The 22,935-nt window shown below is 40.1% G+C and overlaps 1 protein-coding gene across 2 annotated transcripts in view; it reads left to right on the top strand.

Annotated features, from left to right (window-relative positions):
- Nucleotides 1-2,397: 2,397 nt before the first annotated feature.
- The window catches only part of atp6v1h (ATPase H+ transporting V1 subunit H), a 37,193-nt gene continuing 16,655 nt past the window's right edge, over nucleotides 2,398-22,935 (top strand). The window contains exons 1-9 of one of the 2 annotated variants that reach the window (XM_026149489.2): nucleotides 2,398-2,523; nucleotides 3,222-3,375; nucleotides 6,939-7,038; nucleotides 7,624-7,713; nucleotides 8,338-8,451; nucleotides 13,379-13,483; nucleotides 14,612-14,671; nucleotides 17,278-17,375; nucleotides 19,326-19,518. In XM_026149489.2, coding sequence (XP_026005274.1) covers nucleotides 3,272-3,375; nucleotides 6,939-7,038; nucleotides 7,624-7,713; nucleotides 8,338-8,451; nucleotides 13,379-13,483; nucleotides 14,612-14,671; nucleotides 17,278-17,375; nucleotides 19,326-19,518 — 864 coding nt within the window. In that variant the 5' untranslated portion in view covers nucleotides 2,398-2,523; nucleotides 3,222-3,271. The remainder of the gene's footprint in view (nucleotides 2,524-3,221; nucleotides 3,376-6,938; nucleotides 7,039-7,623; nucleotides 7,714-8,337; nucleotides 8,452-13,378; nucleotides 13,484-14,611; nucleotides 14,672-17,277; nucleotides 17,376-19,325; nucleotides 19,519-22,935) is intronic. The other variant, XM_026149490.2, reaches the window with a different exon arrangement.

Below are 22,935 nucleotides of genomic sequence, written 5' to 3'. Positions count from 1 at the left end.
GCTGATTGTGATTGATTGGCTGGTGTCTTCTCATTTCCAATCCTCTGGAATATTTTAAATGTTACAGTCTATATTTATAAATTCTACTTTCTTGTGTTAATATTTAAGCTTTTAACTTTGTCTTGGTTGTGTTTATTAGATTTCATTAGTCAACTGAAATGTAATAAATGCAACCACGACAAAATATTATCAACTGACTAGGGTAATAAATTATTTACGAGCCACCAATTTCCACCATGTGCCTGAATTATTTAGATAGGCAGATATAGAACATCTTCTTGATATGTTAATAATTTGAATAAATGAATAAATAATTCGGCTACAGCTCTCAATACAATGGCAAACTGAATAAGAAATACAGGTTAAAACATAAGATAAGATAAGATAAGATAAGATAAGATAAGATAAGATAAGATAAGATAAGATAAGATAAGATAAGATAAGATAACCTTTATTAGTCCCACACGTGGGAAATTTGTTTTGTCACAGCAGGAAGTGGACAGTGCAAAAGTTATGAGGCAAAAATTAGAATACAATAAGAATAAATACAGTACACAACTGTACAGAATAGAATAAAATAAAATACTATATACAGTAGAATAAAATAAAATAAATATACAATAAGATAAAAATAGAATACAAATACAAATACTATATACAACTGAGTAAAAATACAACGATGACAGAAAGGATTATTGCACTTAGTATTATTGCATATGTATGGATGTGTGTGCTTGATCAGTTAAAGTCTTTATTATGGAGTCTGACAGCAGTGGGGAGGAAAGACCTGCGAAATCTCTCCGTCCCACACCGTGGGTGCCGCAGTCTCCCACTGAAGGAGCTGCTCAGTGCTGTCACAGTCTGCTGCATGGGGTGGGAGATGTTGTCCATCAGGGATGACAGCTTAGCCGCCGTTCTCCTGTCACTCACCACCTCCACTGGGTCCAGAGGGCATCCTAGAACAGAGCTGGCCCTTCGGATCACCCTGTTCAGTCTCTTCCTGTCCCCAGCAGAGATGCTGCCGCCCCAGCAGACCACGCCATAAAAAACATGCTCAAGCAATGAACAATAAACTCTTTAAGTGGCCCATATCAACACATGGTAAATGGCAGTGGGTTGACATTTGTAATTTAAAACCAATATGCAAGAATATTAAATGAAATATTTTATCTTTACTGTAAAGATCAGGATTTGCTTAACTGTGAGTAACTAATGGTATTTTAAAAGTGAAAGTTGTGCATTAATAATAACACTTAAGTCTTCTTCTTCTTCTGCTCTGTTAAGGGGTTGCCACAGCAGATCATCTGCCTCCATCTCACCCTATCCCTAGCATCGTCCTCTATGAGCCCATCCCTGCATGTCCTACTTGATTATGCCCATGAATCATTACTGTGGTCTTCCTCTTTTCTTCCTGCCTGGCAGCTCCATATTCAGGATCCTTTGTCCAGTGTATTCACTATCCATCCTTAGCACATGTCCAAACATGCAAAACATCTCATCTTGGCCTCCTGACCCTTGTCTCCAAACCACTTAACCTGAGCTGACTCCCTAATGTGTTCATTTCTATTCGTGTCCATCCTGGTCATTCCCATTGGAAATCTGTCTCCAAACCTTACATCTTATCAAGTCTCACTACCAACTTTTAAACCTTGCTTTACACTCTTGGTGCTGTCCTTTTGTCATAAATCACTTCTGCCACTCATCTCCACCCATTCCACCTTGCCTAGAGATGCTTCTTCACCTGTCTCGTGCACTTACTTGGATGGTTGATCCCAAATATTTACCTCATCTAATTTCCCATACGCCTTGCATGTTGAACTTTCTTCTCTTTCTTCTCCCTCTGATTCGCACACATGCATTTTGTCTTTTGTCTACTGACTTTCATTGGTCCTCCCTTCAGTGCAAATCTCCACTTCTCACTTAAGTCAAAACTGCAATAAGGAAAAACAAAAGTGTATCATATGTTACTGGGTTGTTAGTGTTGCATTAATGGTAAGTAATTAAGTAGGTAGTACATTACTGATGATAATGACTGGGGAGAAAGTAATTTAAAATACTTTACATATGCTGAATTTGGAAATTAAAAAAAGAACTCACTATATGTCTCAATACAAACTCCTAATCTAAAAAGAAATTTACATCTTTCGACCGCAGTAAGAAAGAAAGTATAATTTTTTCCCCCGAGCACTGCCTTACAACAAATATATAAAGTAGGAAGAAAAGTAGTTAATAGTAGTAGTTAGTAGTTAATGTACGTATGCATTAAACACAAAGCTACTTTCTGGATTTCTGTATTCGTTTTTTATAGGTAATTCTTATTTGGCATTTATTTACATCTTGTTCTCCCTAACTGTTACACTAAGGTGATGTGGTAATCCAAAAATACAAAAGCTGACCCTCTTCCGCTCTGAAGACCGCACTTCACACTGAAGTGCGTGCATGTGACTGACTGACTGTCACATGACGGATCGTGACGCTGTGTTGTAGTCAGTCAGCTGTTCATTCATATAGCTCAGAAGCTGGGTAAGAAATTTAACCGAGTTTATACTCTGTTGTTCGTTGACGCATCGATTAAGTTTTTAGCGGGCAAAAAGTGTGTTTCTGAATCTTGCTTCCGGTGTAGCTGTTATAATGTGGGCTTTTTACAGAATTGCTTTGAAGCTATATTAGCACAGCTAGCTTATCTTAGCATTCTTAGCTTGTTTTGCAATCGGTTAGCTCTGAGCTAACGATGTTTGCGTCGCCTTTGACGTTAATAAATGACATATTTGTTTGTACAAACCGTGTTAGGCTACAGTTTAGGCACAGCTTGGTGCCAAAAGCTATGTCATAAGTTGTTTTATCACAGCTCTCAGGAAGACAAATGTATGACTTGATGTGACATTGGGCAAGCTAGTTGCCTAGCTTGACCTGCTGCTGCTGGTTTTGTTTTTCCGTTTAGCCATTTAAATTAAAACAATAAAACTGCACGAAAACGTTTAATATATCCACACACGAAGAAAGAATAACGCTATAAAATAGCTTTCGCCCTCGCTTAAGAGCTTTATAAATAGATATCGAGCCCTGTTAGCTATTACAGCATCTTAACTGAGTATTAACAAGTACAGCATAAACCCAGGCGTTGTAGTTTCTGTTCTTGGTTCTCCAACTTTCCAGCTTGTAGGTAAGAAAGGGGGGAGGGGGGGTGTCACTGTACTGAATTTGAATCTGTTTCTCATAAGGTGGTGCTGGATCTCTATCCGGACATATACTGTAAGGGATTTAATACAACATGGATATTCGCGGGGCTGTGGACGCTGCGGTCCCAACCAACATCATTGCTGCAAAAGCAGCTGAGGTTCGGGCCAATCAGGTCAACTGGCAGTCCTACCTTCAGTAAGTTCATATTACAACGGTACTTCATGGTAATATACACATGTAAAATAATGTAATTCAAGACAACAGTTCTGTCAGGAATTCTTCTTTTACAAATCGCATGCAATTTGGATTTTCGGAGACACTGTAAATCATAATTTTGTTTGACTATATGTGTATCTTCTTTCGAGCTATGGTATCTGCATTGTAGTGGGCTAAATTATATTGGAAGGCGTGTCTTGTATTTTGTTCTCACCAATTACATATATTTCTCTGCTCTTTCATTGTCACCACATCCAAAGCTTTTCTTTCTTTGCTGTTTGTTTATAATTTTTATTTTTATTTTTTTGCATTAATGGAAAATCTATGCTGTAAGTAGGGTACATCGTGACTGTAAACCCCTCTGAAACCCTTAAATGTAATGTTATTCAGTTGTAACCTGACATAACCTTGCATGTCATATTAATGCAGCCCGCAAACACTGGGATTGGCCTGTTCAGTAACTGACACAGATAGACAACCATTCATGATCCCATTCACACATACAGACAATTTAGAATCACCAAGTAACCTAACCCCCTGCGTGTCTTTGAACAGTGAAAGAAAGATTACCTGGAGTGAGCCCACACAGAGATGGGGAGAGCATTCACTCCACACAGAAAGGCCCCAGATTGAATTTGAACCCTGTTGCCTCAGCTTTGAGACAGTGGGTAACCATGTTCTAAATCGGAAACAAAAATAACCCACTTTCATGGTAGCTATCAGTAGACTGCAGGTTTTTCACGTGTAAGTTTAGCTTCCTGGTCTCATCTTCTCCAGTTGTCGATATTGCTTTGTGGCCCCCACATATCTGAAATTAAATCTAGGTTTCTGTTTTTGTTGTTGTTGTGTATGTTGCCTGAGAGTTAGTGTGTCAAAATCTTATTAAGCTGAGCTGTCACTTCATGAATATTTATTTTTTTCTGCATACTTTAATGGTCTTAGTGCTGGCTACGTCCTGTAATCTAAAATAGCTAAGCTCCTTTTCTTGGACTGAGATTCATTGTCTTGAGTGATACTTCCTTTTTTAACAAGCATGTGTTAGTAAAGAAGGGATGATTTGTGACTCATAAAAAAATCTTCAGATTTAATTCAGCTTTGAATAAGTGTGGTCACACTATTGGCATGTTTGTTTGTTTTTTGTTTTGTTCTGTTTTTACAACATCTACCGTTACAGAACCTGCTGTGCTTTGTCTTGACTAGGAAATGTGGTATATTGTGGTCAGTTGACATTATTGTTTACGTTGCCCCTTGCAATTCAAAGGATCATGTTAGTGACTGAGCAAATCCCAATCCTCCAGTGAGTGTCTTTGTTTGAGTGTAGCAAATCATTGCACACATTACAGTACCAAGTAATTAAAAATGTATTTAGAATTAAAAATTAGTGCTGTCAGCGTTAATCTTGTTAAAATGACGTTAACGCCATAACCGCATTAACACGGCAAATCTCAGTTAGCAATCGCCCCGTGCCTAGGGGCTGCACAGTGTTAGCGCAGTTAGCATAACGGAGATTTGCTGCGTTAATGTGGTTATGGCGTTAACGTCATTTTAACGAGATTAACGTTGACAGCGCTAATTAAAATATAACTTTCAAGATAAATATCATAAATTATTTCAAAACACAAATGCTAGAACTTAAAAAATCCACAAAAAGTCCACAAATCTCAGGCTCAGTGGGAGAACGTTCCAGAGTCTGGGGCAACTGTTGCAAAAGGTCTTGTCTCCTTTAATTTTCAGCCTTGTGTGATGCACAGCCAGCGGGCCCTGATCATATGACCTTAGGGACCTGCTGGGGTGGTATGGATGTAAACGTTCATTGATGTACACTGCTGCCTGTCCATGCAGAGCTCTAAAAGTCAGAGCAGGAATATTAAAGTAGACTCTAAAGTTAATGTGAAGCCAGTGCAGTGGAATCAGTAATGGTTTTACATGTGAGCGCTTAGAATAAAACAATTAGAATTAAATAATAGATTACAGTAGTCCAGATTTGATGATATAAAGGCATTTTGGCTAGGGATGGGTACCGGTGTCTGGTGCCATGATGACACCGGTTCTGACATAAACGGTAGTAACCAGACCGAAAAGCAGCGCACATTTCGGTGCTTTATTTCGGTGCTTTTTTTTCCTGAGCTGTGATACACTTTAGATTCTAGCCAATCATTTTACGTTTCCGAGGATCGTAGGCGGGGCCAGGTACGTACGTTCTGTTAGAGCAGAGCTACAGATTAAAAATGTCCAAGGCGAAGCGGTCAAAAGTCTGGCTGTACTTCATAGCAAAATATGCAAACTCAGCAGCCTGCAACAAGTGCTTTAAGCTGATACTGTGATACTGTCAAAGGAGGTAACACCTCAAATCCGATGAAACACCTGGCGACGCGTAGCGTTTTTTTTAAAAGCCCAGAAATGCGCCGTATTTGATAGCTTGCTGCGAGACCTCACACCGAGCACATCTACTGCGGGTGGGTTGCCTGTTATGCAACATCCCCCAAAAACACGAAGAGGAGAGTCCTGGCCCCTAGCCCTGCCAGTGTAGCAGAAATGATGACGGATGATGGTGGCAGCAGCAGCCGTTCTTTTCTGCGTGAGTAGCTAATTTACGTTGAGTAGGCTAACCACGTTATTACATTAATGCATGTAAGGTGAACTAGCAAACATCATCATAGCTACATGCGGCTGTCCTCTTGTTTGATGGCAGATACTCCCTTCACCCTGGCTAAAAAGGCTAAAATGACCAAAGAAAAAGTGGAAAACAGTTAAACATGAGAGGTTTAGGACAAAGTTTGTGTTTTTTCCATTGTTTAAGCACTGCTTCCAGCCAAGAGTGATACCATATATGCCCCATAGCTGCAGAAAAGGCTAACATTGTTATATTTTTACAAAAAACAGCTGAACATGAGAGGTTTTTGGACCAATTTTGTGTTCTCCATTCTTTAAGCACCGGTTTGAGCACCGTTTGAGCACCGGCACCGTTTCAAAAGTACCGATTTGGCATCGGTATCGGATAAAACCTAAACAATACCTATCCCTAATTTTGGCAATATTTCTTAACCGGTAAAACCAAGAGCAAACCAGAGGTATAATTTGAGCATCCAGAGTGAAAGTTGAGTCAAAAGTTATAGGTTGTGTTATCAGGTTCCTGATAGAAGATATAGAAAGAGGACCTAGAATTTCCATTACTTTAGTCTCAAATCTCAGAGGCGCAAACAAGGATTTTTTATTATTAAGTTGGAGAATATTGTCAGCCATCCAACTTTTAATAGAGTCTAAGCCCCCATGCGTGATCTGAATCTTAGAAACCTCTTGGGGATAAAAAGAAATACTGAAAACATATGTGTGTAGCAGTGATAAGAAAAGTCCTTAAAGAAAAGTCCTTAAAAGTGCTCAAAATGTGCTGAAGAGGGAGCAGATATAACAGAAACAATAAGGAGAAGAGCTGTTTCGGTGGAATGAGCTCTACAAAAGCCAGACTGCAAATTATTAGGAGTGCTGCATTTGTCCAATTTTAGCTTTGTATTAATGTGGAAATCATGTCATGATTTTTTTAGGAGTCAAATGATCTCAACAGAGGACTGTGAATTCATCAAGAAGTTTGAGGTGGCCAGCTCTGATCAGAAACAAGTCATTCTGACAAATGAGGGGCATCAGGTATAGAGTCCTTTTGTACTGTCTGTTCATTTTATGTGCTTCATCAGTGTTAACATTCAGGGAATTCATACCACCTCTTTTAGATGTTTTCAGCCTTATAGATTAAGCAAAAACCAGTCACAGTGAGGAGTCTTAGTTATGCCATTTCAGATAAATGAGGGCATTACATCAAAACAATGAACATTAATCATCTCCCTTCATAAGCAGTTGGACAGCTGAACACTGTGCTAATTTAGCATTTACCGTGCAATCTTGAAAGTTTTTTGTAGCATTTCATAGTTGTGCAATTTTACTGAAGTTACATGTCTTTTTTTAATCACTGTTGATGTGACAACTTCCTGTTTTAAAAAAAAAAAAAATAAAAAAATTTCTGCCTGTGTCCATCACTAACAAGACAGCACCAGCTCTTGTGTTTGCTTGTGTTGTTCTGTTATCTGTAAGATCGCAGCTTGCTGTGAATTGAATTCCTACCAATCTATTTCAGACACACTGCTTTGCATTATGTTTACCTGAGCTTGAATCTCTTCAGAGGTTCAGTGCAGAATTTTTAAAATACATATGTGCTTTTTTTCTGTTTTTGCCCAGTGTGCAAAGACCTTTCTAAACCTGATGGCTCACATCTCCAAAGAGCAGACGGTCCAGTACATCCTGACTCTGATTGATGACACCTTGCAGGTACACAGACAGAACCACTGACCTGGGACAAATGGAATATGCATGTACAAACCTACTATCTATATATATGTAAACAAAGATACTGAGATTCATGCTCTTTATATAGAGGGTGTGAATGGTTCACAGGTCACATTGCTTTACCCTCACATAGACAGACTTGTGATTTAGGTTTTCGAAGCACTCTTAGCTAAGTTTCTAGAAAAGCTAAAATAAAACTATTAAAGGTCCCCCTTGTGCTTGGATTATAGAATCAACTCAAGCGTGGGTTAGTAATTATTGAAAACGAAAACAGAGATTTACATCTTTAAACACACAAGTGGTATATTTGGAGGCTTGGCTGATGAGAGTTGTGATTGAAATCTCAGGGGTTCTGCAGCATTCCTGGAAAATAGGTGTCTAATACTAAAATCTCAGCAGCTACAGCGATAACTGGAGAAAACTGATTAAACCTTTAATAATGGCATTAGCCATCGGGACAATCACGTTTCTATTAACATTAGATAATTTTCTTCAAAATATTGTGTTCCTATAAAATAGATTGTCTGTCAGGCAGTCAGTTGTTTAGTATTCATGTGCACAACCCAAGAGCTCATCCAATTAAGTTTTATTTTTATTGTCTCGCAGGAGAACCATCAGAGGGTGAACATCTTCTTCGACTATGCCAAAAAGACAAAAAACACCGCCTGGTCCTACTTCCTTCCAATGCTGAATCGTCAGGATCTCTTTACTGTCCACATGGTGAGTTAGAAACAGAACAAGTCACATCCAGACAATTTTTGTAAATTGTGCATGTGTTCACAGTGGACGGTGGCCCAGGCGGAAAAACATTTGTGGTCTTGGAAAGCAGGATCATAGTGTACTTAATAGAATACTCTAAATTAGCTGGTATATTCTATTATATTTTTAGAGCCATACATTTTTCATAATGTCTCTGTTTCTAATCATGGCAAGGCATCAATAATTCCTCACAAAGCAACCTTCCACGTTTTCCTTAAAAACAGGCAATTAAATGTAATGACTTCTCGCTGCCACTCTTTTCTAATAAAGAATGGCCACCTAATGACAAACTGAGTACTATGATAGGGCAAAGCTTAATTAAGAATACCAGCCAGATGGCATCCAGCAGGTGGGCTTAATGTGACCCCAAGTCTATGACACAGCACTTAACTCAATCAAACTGTCATGCTGAGTCTTGTTTTTAAATTACAGGCTTGACGTTTCTCTCCTGGCCAAGAGGAAATTGGAGAACTGAAATTGTTTCTGTCTCATCACAGAACACTTACCAAGCTGAAATTGTTTATGAGTCAGTAGCTGTGGCCTCAATCATTGTAAAATGGTAAATGGCCTGTATTTGTATAGCGCTTTATTAGTCCCTAAGGACCCCAAAGCGCTATAGCCTGATTGTTTGAACTCCATCAGCAACATATATATATATATATATATATATATATATATATGTGTATATGTGTGTGTGTATATATATATATATATATATATATATATATATATATATATATATATATATATATATATAACTACCGACCAATAACCTGCCTCAGCACCACATGGAAGCTCCTGTCAGGCATCATATCGGCTAAGATGAACAGGCACATGGGTCAATACATGAGCGGGACACAGAAAGGAATTGGCAAGAATACCAGAGGTGCAAAACACCAGCTACTGGTAGACAGAACAATCAGCCGAGACTGCAAGACCAGACTGACCAACCTGTGCACTGCCTGGATTGATTACAAGAAGGCCTATGACTCAATGCCCCACAGCTGGATACTGGAATGCCTAGAATTGTACAAGATCAATGGGACCCTAAGAGCCTTCATCAGGAACTCAATGGGGATGTGGCGTACAACACTAGAGGCCAACTCCAAGCCCATAGCACAAGTTACCATCAAGTGCGGGATCTACCAAGGAGATGCTCTGTCCCCACTGCTGTTCTGCATAGGCCTGAACCCCCTCAGTGAGATCATTAACAAGACTGGCTACGGATACCGACTACGGAACGGAGCAGTTGTCAGCCACCTCCTGTACATGGATGACATCAAGCTGTATGCCAAGAGTGAACGAGACATCGATTCACTGATCCACACTACCAGGCTATACAGCAATGACATTGGAATGTCGTTCGGACTGGAGAAGTGTAGTCGGATGGTAACAAAGAGAGGGAAGGTAGTCAGAACTGAGGGGATTGAACTACCAGAAGGCAACATTGCAGACATAGAGGATAGTTACAAGTACCTGGGGATCCCGCAGGCAAATGGGAACCATGAAGAGGCCGCTAGAAAGGCTGCAACCACCAAGTACCTGCAGAGGGTCAGGCAAGTCCTGAGGAGTCAGCTGAATGGTAAGAACAAGATCCGGGCCATCAACACATACGCCCTGCCCGTGATCAGGTACCCTGCTGGGGTAATAGGCTGGCCAAAGGAGGAGATAGAAGCCACTGACATAAAGACAAGAAAGCTCCTCACCATGCATGGAGGGTTTCACCCCAAGTCCAGCACCCTGAGGCTGTACGCTAAGCGGAAGGAAGGGGGCCGGGGACTGGTGAGTGTCAGCACCACAGTCCAGGATGAGACAACGAACATCCAAGAATACATTGGGAAGATGGCCCCAACTGACCGAGTGCTCAGTGAATACCTCAGGCAGCAGAAACCCAAGAAAGAGGAGGGAGACGAGGAACCATCATGGAAGGACAGGCCCCTGCACGGTATGTACCACCGGCAGATAGAGGAGGTGGCTGATATCCAGAAATCCTACCAGTGGCTGGACAAAGCTGGACTGAAAGACAGCACAGAGGCACTAATCATGGCAGCACAAGAACAAGCTCTGAGTACAAGATCCATAGAGGCTGGGGTCTATCACACCAGGCAAGACCCCAGGTGCAGGCTGTGTAAAGATGCCCCAGAGACAATCCAGCACATAACAGCAGGGTGCAAGATGCCAGCAGGCAAGGCATACATGGAACGCCATAACCAAGTGGCCGGCATAGTGTACAGGAACATCTGTGCCGAGTATAACCTAGAAGTCCCGAGGTCAAAATGGGAGATGCCCCCAAGGGTGGTGGAGAATGACCGAGCTAAGATCCTGTGGGACTTCCAGATACAGACGGACAAAATGGTGGTGGCTAACCAACCGGACATAGTGGTGGTAGACAAACAGAAGAAGACGGCCGTAGTGATCGATGTAGCGGTTCCGAATGACAGCAATATCAGGAAGAAGGAACACGAGAAGCTGGAGAAATACCAAGGGCTCAGAGAAGAGCTCGAGAGGATGTGGAGGGTGAAGGTAACGGTGGTCCCCGTGGTAATCGGAGCACTAGGTGCGGTGACTCCCAAGCTAGGCGAGTGGCTCCAGCAGATCCCGGGAACAACATCGGAGATCTCTGTCCAGAAGAGCGCAGTCCTGGGAACAGCTAAGATACTGCGCAGGACCCTCAAGCTCCCAGGCCTCTGGTAGAGGACCCGAGCTTGAAGGATAAACCGCCCGCAGGGGCGTGCTGGGTGTTTATATATATATATACACACACACACACACACACACACACACACACACACACACACACATATATATATATATATACACACACACACACACACACACACACATATATATATATATATATAGTGCTTTTCTATTCTTACAGCCTATTTGCTTTAGACGACACACTGCATTTTTAGAAAATGCATTCATACAGTGCTTTATTCTGTGCATTCTATCCATCTCACACAGCCAATTTAGAGTAACCAATGAACCTAATATATAAGTCTTAGAACTGTTAGAGGAAGCTGGAGTACCTGCAGAAAACTCGTATGCACAGGAAAAACATGCAGACTCAGAGAATATGTAAACTCCCATAGAGAATGCTGTGGATAATATTAAGCTTATTTCCTTTGCTTCCTTATCTTAATACTTGAAAGGTAAAAAACACCTCAAAATACAGGGAGTGCAGAATTATTAGGCAAATGAGTATTTTGTCCACATCATCCTCTTCATGCATGTTGTCTTACTCCAAGCTGTATAGGCTCGAAAGCCTACTACCAATTAAGCATATTAGGTGATGTGCATCTCTGTAATGAGAAGGGGTGTGGTCTAATGACATCAACACCCTATATCAGGTGTGCATAATTATTAGGCAACGTCCTTTCCTTTGGCAAAATGGGTCAAAAGAAGGACTTGACAGGCTCAGAAAAGTCAAAAATAGTGAGATATCTTGCAGAGGGATGCAGCAGTCTCAAAATTGCAAAGCTTAGGAAGCGTGATCATCGAACAATCAAGCGTTTCATTCAAAATAGTCAACAGGGTCGCAAGAAGCGTGTGGAAAAACCAAGGCACAAAATAACTGCCCATGAACTGAGAAAAGTCAAGCGTGCAGCTGCCAAGATGCCACTTGCCACCAGTTTGGCCATATTTCAGAGCTGCAACATGACTGGAGTGCCCAAAAGCACAAGGTGTGCAATACTCAGAGACATGGCCAAGGTAAGAAAGGCTGAAAGACGACCACCACTGAACAAGACACACAAGCTGAAACGTCAAGACTGGGCCAAGAAATATCTCAAGACTGGTTTTTCTAAGGTTTTATGGACTGATGAAATGAGAGTGAGTCTTGATGGGCCAGATGGATGGGCCCGTGGCTGGATTGGTAAAGGGCAGAGAGCTCCAGTCCGACTCAGACGCCAGCAAGGTGGAGGTGGAGTACTGGTTTGGGCTGGTATCATCAAAGATGAGCTTGTGGGGCCTTTTCGGGTTGAGGATGGAGTCAAGCTCAACTCCCAGTCCTACTGCCAGTTTCTGGAAGACACCTTCTTCAAGCAGTGGTACAGGAAGAAGTCTGCATCCTTCAAGAAAAACATGATTTTCATGCAGGACAATGCTCCATCACACGCGTCCAAGTACTCCACAGCGTGGCTGGCAAGAAGGGGTATAAAAGAAGAAAAACTAATGACATGGCCACCTTGTTCACCTGATCTGAACCCCATTGAGAACCTGTGGTCCATCATCAAATGTGAGATTTACAAGGAGGGAAAACAGTACACCTCTCTGAACAGTGTCTGGGAGGCTGTGGTTGCTGCTGCACGCAATGTTGATGGTGAACAGATCAAAACACTGACAGAATCCATGGATGGCAGGCTTTTGAGTGTCCTTGCAAAGAAAGGTGGCTATATTGGTCGCTGATTTGTTTTTGTTTTGTTTTTGAATGTCAGAAATGTATATTTGTGAATGTGGAGATGTTATATTGGTTTCACTGGTAAAAATAAATAATTGAAATGGGTATATATTTGTTTTTTGTTGAGTTGCCTAATAATTATGCACAGTAATAGTCACCTGCACACACAGATATCCCCCTAAAATAGCTAAAACTAAAAACAAACTAAAAACTACTTCCAAAAACATTCAGCTTTGATATTAATGAGTTTTTTGGGTTCATTGAGAACATGGTTGTTGTTCAATAATAAAATTATTCCTCAAAAATACAACTTGCCTAATAATTCTGCACTCCCTGTATATTGGTATGACAGTAATATAACAAATAGCATATTTTACATTACATACACCGTGATCTGTCAGTACTTTATATTTTATTGAGGATTTTCTGTAAATTTCTGTTGCTAGCAGACAATATGGATGTAAAATATCCTCCTTCATTTAATAGGCGGCGAGGATCATCGCTAAGCTGGCTGCCTGGGGCCGCGATCTGATGGAAGGAAGTGATCTGAACTACTACTTCAACTGGATCAAGAGTCAACTCAGCTCACAGGTAAATGAAGCGTAATTGTTTGCAAAAAATATAATGTTAAAATAGTTTCTAAATCTGAGTTTTAAAGCTGTTTTCAGTTTTTAAGGTCACATAGCTTGTGATTAACTGCTTGTGGAGAAAGAACCTTTAAGCATTTAATTTTTGTGCTACACTATTGTACAGTTAATTGTCTCTTTGTTGCGTGTATGTATAATTGCTGGTATTGGTAGTAGTATATATAGTAAGGTTGCTTGATGTTTAAAGTTAAGAAACACCATGAACGTGACTAAAACAGTACATTTATTCTCATTAACATTCATTTTCACTATGAATATTGCAAGATCATTTAAATCATTGCACAAATTACATTTCATAATGCTGGTTAGTAAAGATCCATTTCATTTGCACTCTTCGATTTGGTTCAGTTTGAACATTAGTGTTCAAATCAATTTTTGGAGCTGCATGAAATGGTTCCAACTTTTTTTTTCCTGAATCATTTCATGGGTTATTAACATCTCAGATATTGGCTCTCAGCTTCTCGAGACACTGGGCTCCTCTTTCACCGGTGGGGTTTAATTTACTCCCTTTTTCCAGAGTGTAACTCTCTAAAAAGCCAAGGTAATTCATAATTTCCACCTATTCATTTTGTCAGCATTTTATTCAGGTTTTGGGCTCACAGTGGAAGCCTTGTTTGAAATATAATGTATTCATATTGGGTTTGAACAGGCTTGTCAGACCTTGAGATTTTTCCATTGACAGATGCTCTGTAGGTGCTAGCGATGCTTTGGCAGATGTATGCAATAAAGAGTAGGCTGATAAAACGACATCTAGTTTCTCCATTGTATGCCAGTATTTCCAGCATAGCCCCAAAGTTGTCTTCAGATTTTATAGATATCCAACTTTTGACAACAGCATGGTTTTGTGACTGTTCTTATTTTTAACACTTTCTGTCTTTGCAAGTTTTTTTTAAACTGCTTCCTGAAATTGCATTTGATGTTCCTTTCCCCCTCAGCACCCAGGCAACCAATCAGTGAGCACCTGCTGTCCCTGAATTACATACCGTGTAGAGTCCACTGCCTCTGTACCTTGGCTTGAAGTGAATCCCTTTGAACAATTTTGCACCTCTTTCTTTTGTTTATTTCTCATTAGAATCTACACGGTACAGGTCCTGAAACAAGCATTGGAGCAGGAACTATTTCTCCCAGTGAAGTGAGTATGAGTGAAGTGCAGCTTCAACCATCCTGGCGCTTCCCATACAAAGAGTTTAAAGAAACCAAAATGCTGGGTTTGTGCAAGCTGGCATCTGTCAGCTGTCACTGGACTTTCACATCTTTTCTCTCCTCCCCGTTTCTGCCCCATCTTCTTCCTGCATTCAAGATCTTCATTATTAATTCCAGATGGTTGGAGAAATGAGTCAGCTGATCAGACGCTTTTAGAAAGAATTCTCCATTTAGACGGCATGGTGTTTGCTGCCACTGTTTGTTTTTAACTGTTTAATTGAAAATTGCATGCTGTAAGCTAGTTCTCTTTAAAACAGAAAGCGCATGACAAACATCTTTCCCTGAACATTGAAATAAAAAAGGAAAAATATAAAAAGCATTTGCACAGCAGCAGCATCCTACCATTTTATATCTCATATCTTTAATACAATACAGTGGGGCAAAAAAGTATTTAGTCAGCCACCGATTGTGCAAGTTCCCCCACTTAAAATGATGACAGAGGTCAGTAATTTGCACCAGAGGTACACTTCAACTGTGAGAGACAGAATGTGAAAAAAAAATCCATGAATTCACATGGTAGGATTTGTAAAGAATTTATTCATAAATTAGGGTGGAAAATAAGTATTTGGTCACCTCAAACAAGGAAAATCTCTGGCTCTCACAGACCTGTAACGTCTTCTGTAAGAAGCTTTTCTGTCCCCCACTCGTTACCTGTATGAATGGCACCTGTTTGAACTCATCATCTGTATAAAAGACACCTGTCCACAGCCTCAAACAGTCAGACTCCAAACTCCGCCATGGCCAAGACCAAAGAGCTTTCGAAGGACACCAGGAAAAGTATTGTAGACCTGCACCAGACTGGGAAGAGTGAATCTACAATAGGCAAGCAGCTTGGTGTGAAAAAATCAACTGTGGGAGCAATCATCAGAAAATGGAAGACATACAAGACCACTGATAATCTCCCTCGATCTGGGGCTCCACGCAAGATCTCATGCCGTGGGGTCAAAATGATCATGAGAACGGTGAGCAAAGATCCCAGAACCACACGGGGGGACCTGGTGAATGACCTGCAGAGAGCTGGGACCAAAGTAACAAAGGTCACCATCAGTAACACACTACAACGGCAGGGAATCAAATCCCGCAGTGCCAGACGTGTTCCGCTGCTGAAGCCAGTGCATGTCCAGGCCCGTCTGAAGTTTGCCAGAGAGCACATGGATGATACAGCAGAGGATTGGGAGAATGTCATGTGGTCAGATGAAACCAAAGTAGAACTTTTTGGTATAAACTCAACTCGTCGTGTTTGGAGGAAGAAGAATACTGAGTTGCATCCCAAGAACACCATACCTACTGTGAAGCATGGGGGTGGAAACATCATGCTATGGGGTTGTTTTTCTGCCAAGGGGACAGGACGACTGATCCGTGTTAAGGACAGAATGAATGGGGCCATGTATCGTGAGATTTTGAGCCAAAACCTCCTTCCATCAGTGAGAACTTTGAAGATGAAACGAGGCTGGGTCTTCCAACATGACAATGATCCAAAACACACCGCCCGGGCAACAAAGGAGTGGCTCCGTAAGAAGCATTTGAAAGTCCTGGAGTGGCCTAGCCATTCTCCAGACCTCAACCCCATAGAAAATCTGTGGCGGGAGTTTGAAAGCCGGTGTTGCTCGGCGACAGCCCCAAAACATCACTGCTCTCGAGAAGATCTGCATGGAGGAATGGGCCAAAATACCAGCTACTGTGTGTGCAAACCTGGTAAAGACCTATAGTAAACGTTTGACCTCTGTTATTGCCAACAAAGGTTATGTTACAAAGTATTGAGTTGTATTTTTGTTATTGACCAAATACTTATTTTCCACCCTGATTTACGAATAAATTCTTTACAAATCCTACCATGTGGATTCATGGATTTTTTTTTCACATTCTGTCTCTCACAGTTGAAGTGTACCTCTGGTGCAAATTACTGACCTCTGTCATCATTTTAAGTGGGGGAACTTGCACAATCGGTGGCTGACTAAATACTTTTTTGCCCCACTGTATATAATTACTCTGATAAGTATGCTCAGAAATATGTACATGGCTATCTAACAATTGATCGTCATCTTTTCTCTGCATTTTCAGCCAGGTAACCCCCGCTCCTTCTCTCTTCACTGCTGCCTGTTTCTCTCGCTGGACTTCTTTGCTTCTACCCAACCTCTTTAAAATAACAGATTAATGTGATCAGTTCTCTCCTCTCAGCTTCTTCCACTCTAATCTCAATTTACATTATTCTGCTTAGGTGTGATGAGCGTTTTCCCTCCTGCTGCTCTGTATTGTACTTTTGGTGTGTGATCTAGCATGTGTTGATGGACTCATATGAAAAGACTGCATGTGCGATGCCTGGGGTTTGAAAGGTGACTGTAATGCAAAGTTTGGAGTGTTTGTTTTTTTTTTGTTTTTTTTCTCAATGTGCTGTCCCTGATCATCAACTTCTTCATGTTTCAGAGCTGCACTAAATGTGTTTGACTTTCTAACATTTTGTTTTTTTTTTCTCCTGGTTTCACTGCTAAGGCTTTAGTTCATGTTTAAGTAAATGTTTGCCACTGTCTTTTGCAGAGCTCTCAGTATGTCCAGTGTGTAGCTGGGTGCCTCCAGCTGATGCTGAGGATCAATGAGTATAGGTTTGCCTGGGTGGAGGCTGATGGAGTTAACTGGTGAGTGAAGCATGTATTAAGGTTGACTTAAACATTGGTTAAGCTGCTGAAATAGCCCTTGGAATCAATATGAATACAGTTCCTGATTTATCATGGGTTTGCTTATGCTTAGGATTCTTGTAAATACATTAGTTAGATTGAAAAGAATCACTGAAAGGAAGAATAATGACAGTGACAGTCACATCATGTAAAGTAGTATTGTAGAGTGTCTCTGTCAGGATGTCATGACACAGTGCTGCTGCTGCTAAAGCATCGTAACTTTGTTTGCTCTTTTCAAAAATATAGTTTTAATCTCAGCTGTCCTCCTGATTCATACATGTCTGCTCTTTTTTTCCTTGAGTCACCAGTGATCATCTTGCTTCTGCTGTACTGTGAGACTTAAATATCTTGTAAAGACTAAGAGCTTATGGAAAAGGTTGTTCTTTAAAGTTGCTAAAAAATATTTAAAAATTGAGTAATGATGGATAGTTGGCACAGACATATTTTGATAAAGGCTCTGTACCATGGGAATTCTTTTTTTATAATGGCATAATTGTTTTTGAAGTTCCCATTTCACTTCAGTTTCCTGTATGCGATAATCGAGGTTTGGTTCCTGATTGAGTCGATTAGTAGAACCTCTCTGGTCTTCTAAATGTCTTTTTCTCTGTTAGGCAATTAATGATATAAACATGTGAAAAGGTTGTGCAGCAGCTGGTTTATTGTTTGTTTGTTTTCACACTACTTTTCTAAAGCGCTATATAAATACAGGCCATTTACCATTTACCATTTTCTTCCGATCAAGTAAGTTTCAAAAACCACTGAAAGATAAAAAATCAGGAAATAGAGCTCAAGATAACAGCATCACAATGCCCGTTTTGGCTGACAACAAGCCACATCTCTAGGTGAACAAAAGGACTAAAAGGAGAAGCAGAAAATTCACCTATTTGAAGGAGCAGGAGCCATGAAATTTTGACATTTTACTGGCTTTTCAGCTATATTTCTATATCCACTTCATCCACTGTTTCAATGTAAAATTATTCTCTTGATAGGACTCTTTGCCTGTCTGATGGTTGGATAAGCTAATAACCTAACAGCCAGTCACAGTAGGGCAAACCTCTGACTTACCTTTTACCCAAACATAAGTAAGGCTGTAGTATAAAGCCTGGCTGTTAATCATCTGCATTTGACTTAATTTATATAAGAGACACACTATAAGGTGAAAAATTTAGTCCAGACAGCACAAAGCAGTATGAAAAATTAACTACTGACTCTATACCAAGTTTGTATTTTGTTTAAAAAAGATCTGTTGTAGCTTTTGGTGCTGCTGTGAAGAAGGTGCAATCTCTGCCCTGACGAAAATAAATGAAACTTGATATGTAAACAAAACAAAATTCAGAGCCACACAATTTCACATGTACTTTTAACCATATTCGTCATATTTGTTACAAATTAGTCTGTAACTGACCAAAAATAAGCAAAGTGCTGAAGAGTCCCCCTCAGATATTACTGTACAATTGCCATTCAAACAATCGAGAACTTTGCAGGTTCATGCTTACTAAAACTGAGTGAGACAGAACATGAAAGGTTCAAAATTTAATGTAAAAATTATGCATGATTTACCATCATCTTTCACCAATGCCTCATTGCTTAATCTGTATCACATAATTATCGCACATCTGTGAGATCCACATCTCTGCATTTTACAGCTATTTCTGCAAATGTATGACACTCTGTCTACTTGTAATCATTAGTACCATACTCTCCATTTGAACAACTCTTCTGTTATTTAAAGACTGAACATCTCATTCTCAGCCATCATCACAGATAATGGAAGAGCAGCGTGTAGGGACACAGCTGTGAAAGCTCTCCTATTAGTAAACAGCTAGCAGTGATAAACGTTGGTCTTTTTCCCTTTTCACTTTTTTTGATCCATTTTACTTTTTATTTATTTATATTGTTTTTCTGCTTAAGCATCACAGCAGTGCTGAGCAACAAGTGTGGCTTCCAGCTCCAGTACCAGATGATCTTCTGTGTTTGGCTCCTGGCCTTCAGTCCTCAGCTCTGTGAACAGTTGAGACGTTACAACGTAGTGCCTGCCCTGTCCGACATCCTCCAGGAGTCTGTCAAGGAGAAGGTCACCCGAATCATTCTGGCTGCCTTCAGGGTTGGTGGAGAATTTTTCACTCATTGTATGTTTCCCACTGATACAACTGCATCTGCATTTTCTCTGTGCTTTGTCTTTGTCCTCTGTTTTGGGGAAAACCTAGAGCTATCAAGTATGTGGAGTGGCTACAATTAGTTAGAATATATTAAATAACAATGCATCACAGTGAAAGGGTTCTCTTGTGGTGATCACAAACCCAAACAGAAATATAAATCTGCAGCTTTTCCCAATTTTAATGTTTGGTCGATTCTCACCCGTCTCACCCTGTCACCGTGTTACAGCTGACTGCTGTTTGTCAGGAAACAAAACAAAGCACTTTAGCCTACATGATAAACACCAAACAGCAACTAGCTGGAAAGCGTAGTGGAGTGTGTAGCAGCTGAAGACACATATACTTTCCTCAAGTCAGTGGAGACCTAAAACAGAACTAAAAGGCTGGACTACAGGTTCATCAGGTGGCCTGAAACATGACTGTGTAACTGTTGGATGAGTAAATGGAAAAGCGTTTGTTAACACATAGTTCTTACCAGCACTTTAATTCTGACATAGAGCATGCGTTTTCTCAGACTCTGGCACAGCATATTTGCATCTAATTGGATTCTGCTCTTTATCAAAGAAGAGGAAACGAAAATGGCAACTCTAAATTAGAGATGGACCGATCCGATATTACGTATCGGTATCGGTCCGATACTGACCTAAATTACTGGATCGGATATCGGAGAAAAATAAAAAATGTAATCCGATCCATTAAATATCACGAAAGCACCTCACAAAACTTGCAACACACCGTAACTCACCTCAGAACGTTAGCAGTCGGAGCAGTATGCATCACGTGATAGAGCGGCTGTGGCATGCGGGACCTGTGGTGGTCTGGATAGCATGTGGAGCTTCGCTAGCAACCTGGCATTTCATCTCCGACAAAGTTATCCCGAGAGAAGTAAAGCAAGTGTGTAAGTCCATCTCTGAATGTTTGTAAAGCATTCCCACGTTAAGCTTAACAAGCGACTGCCTCTCGCTCTCTGGCTGCTACTTCAATCGTGAAACTGCTTAAATGATCAGCTGATCGGCTTTTCTGTCGCGAGTCCGTCTCTCTTGTTTGTTTTTGGTCCACTTTGCACCAGAAAGAGGAAACCAGCGGCTGAACAACAGCAGCACGTTTAAGCTTGATAAGCTGTTGTTAGAATTTATTTATTATTACTTTCTACTCCAGGATCTTTTTCTATGTAGCTGACGGCTGGTAACTGTGCAGGGGCGGATCTAGCAAAGTTTAGCCAGGGGGGCCGATAGGGCATTAACTGGGAAAAGGGGGCACAAAGACATACTTTTCTTTCTTATTCTCATTTAAAATGTCGAGCTTTTAATAAATAATTATCTGACACCCAAAGTTTTAATTTGATGTAAAATGAATAGAAGTCAATTACTGTATATAGTGACTATTAAGTCTAATATATATACCCTAGTAAGCTATAGTACTTTTTCCTTTGGGAAGGTACCATCTGTGCAGTCTGCAATTTTGTTGAAGAAAGATGTTGAATCTATTTAATATTTCTTGAAAAATAATTGATTTCTGTGCATTTTTTTTTCACACTGCATCAAATTAAGGTTGATTACGTCGATTAAGCATCATGAGGTGGAGCGTGAGGGGTGGTTCCCTATTTTTTATTTATTTATTTTTGTTGTTGCTGGGAGTTGGAACCCTATTAGTTAGGTTGCTTAATATTTACGCTAAGTACTCTTTAAAATACCAGAATAGGGAGGATGGTGTAGGTCTAAGTTTATTCGATTGATCAGTATTGCTGAACTATGAAATTTTTTTTTGTATACAGGTATAACAGAATAGCTTTAGTGTAGTTGTTGTTTTAAACTTGAGTATGAACTTGCAGACTTGCAAAATGCAGCAAGATATTTTAAAAAACAGTTTTGTTGATTAAAAAACACTATATCGGATTCATATCGGTATCGGCAGATATCCAAATTTATGATATCGGTATCGGTATCGGACATAAAAAAGTGGTATCGTGCCATCTCTACTCTAAATCAACAGATGGGGCTGCCTATAAAGAAGCAGGGCCATAAATGATACATAAATGCAATTTATGACTATGCTCCCTTTTCAGCTCCCTGCTGTGATTGTTCAAAACATCTACTAAATATTTAATGTAGTCCTAAGAGCTGTGTTCTGGACTTTGTTGTTTTTTGTTTATGCCAGGTAATGAAATCCCTATAGTGTGCTACTGACAAAACTGAATTAATGGCATAGGCCTCATTTTTTAGCTAATGTTAATGTAATTTTTAACTGCACAGAGTTAATAATTCTGACAGGGTACCAGTGCAAGTCTGGAACATATAGGAAATGCACTCAGTGGAGTAGCTTTCAGGTCTTCATCAAGCTCGCTACTGTTCTTGGGAAAAGTATAGAAATAATTACGTAGTCCTGAATGATTACACATATTATGCAGATGATTTGTTTTTTTTGTAAAAGACAGACAGCATACTAATGACACAGACTGTAAGGATCCTCTGCTTAACACATTAGTATAACTGATAGCCTGCAGTACCTGACCACCCTCAGCACACATCATCTTGAATACTAAACAAAAAATCTTTTCTACTCTGTGAAATGTCTAAAGGGAAATATGGATCTTTAAATAAAACTTTTCAGTGATAACGTTGCTTTCATTTTTTTCAACCCAGACAGCTTCAGTGACCTTGCTCAGAGCACAATGGTGTTATAAATGGCATTGATTACATGATTGAAACATGAGCTCAGAGCTGATTTTAGAACCTAAAGTTGAGGAAGGTATTCACTGATGTCATTGTAATCTGAGTCAGTATTACAATGTTTTTATTGTTTTATTTTTTTTTTTCATTTATGCTGAAAGAAACTTATTTGACACCAAATTTATGTCCTGTTTTATGCGTGCTCTCAATCGCTGCATCTGTTTCTGGTTTTAATTTCAGCCCACAGCTTTTTCATCACACTCCTGCCAGTAGAGATGTCACATGAAGGTTTTGGTAAATGCACCCGTGAAAGATAGGGGCTTTGTTTTCTTCATTGGAACTTCACTACATTACACTTAATTAAAAGCAGTGGTGCATGGATACATCTTTACGTTAAGCGGGTTTTCTTATGAGTGTGTCAACTTGCTGTATGGTGTGTGCGTTTGAGAGCTACAAGACATTGTTTTTCACCAACAAATGGGGTATTTCTTTGTTGACACCCAGGGCTTCTGGGTGTCAACAAGGGGAAGGCTGAGATTATTTTGAGATTATTTTACAAAAATATTCAGCACTTTTCTGCATGTTGCTATTTGTCCCAAATGTCCTAATTATGCAAATGATTCTGCTCACCACATGGGATGAGGAAAGTGACTTATTATCCAGACCATCTGGAAGTCCTTGAACACATCCTCAAAG

The sequence above is a fragment of the Astatotilapia calliptera genome, chromosome 18, assembly GCF_964374335.1.
Source record: "Astatotilapia calliptera chromosome 18, fAstCal68.1, whole genome shotgun sequence".
Taxonomy (NCBI): Eukaryota; Metazoa; Chordata; class Actinopteri; order Cichliformes; family Cichlidae; genus Astatotilapia; species Astatotilapia calliptera.
This window is presented reverse-complemented; position numbering and strand designations above follow the sequence as displayed.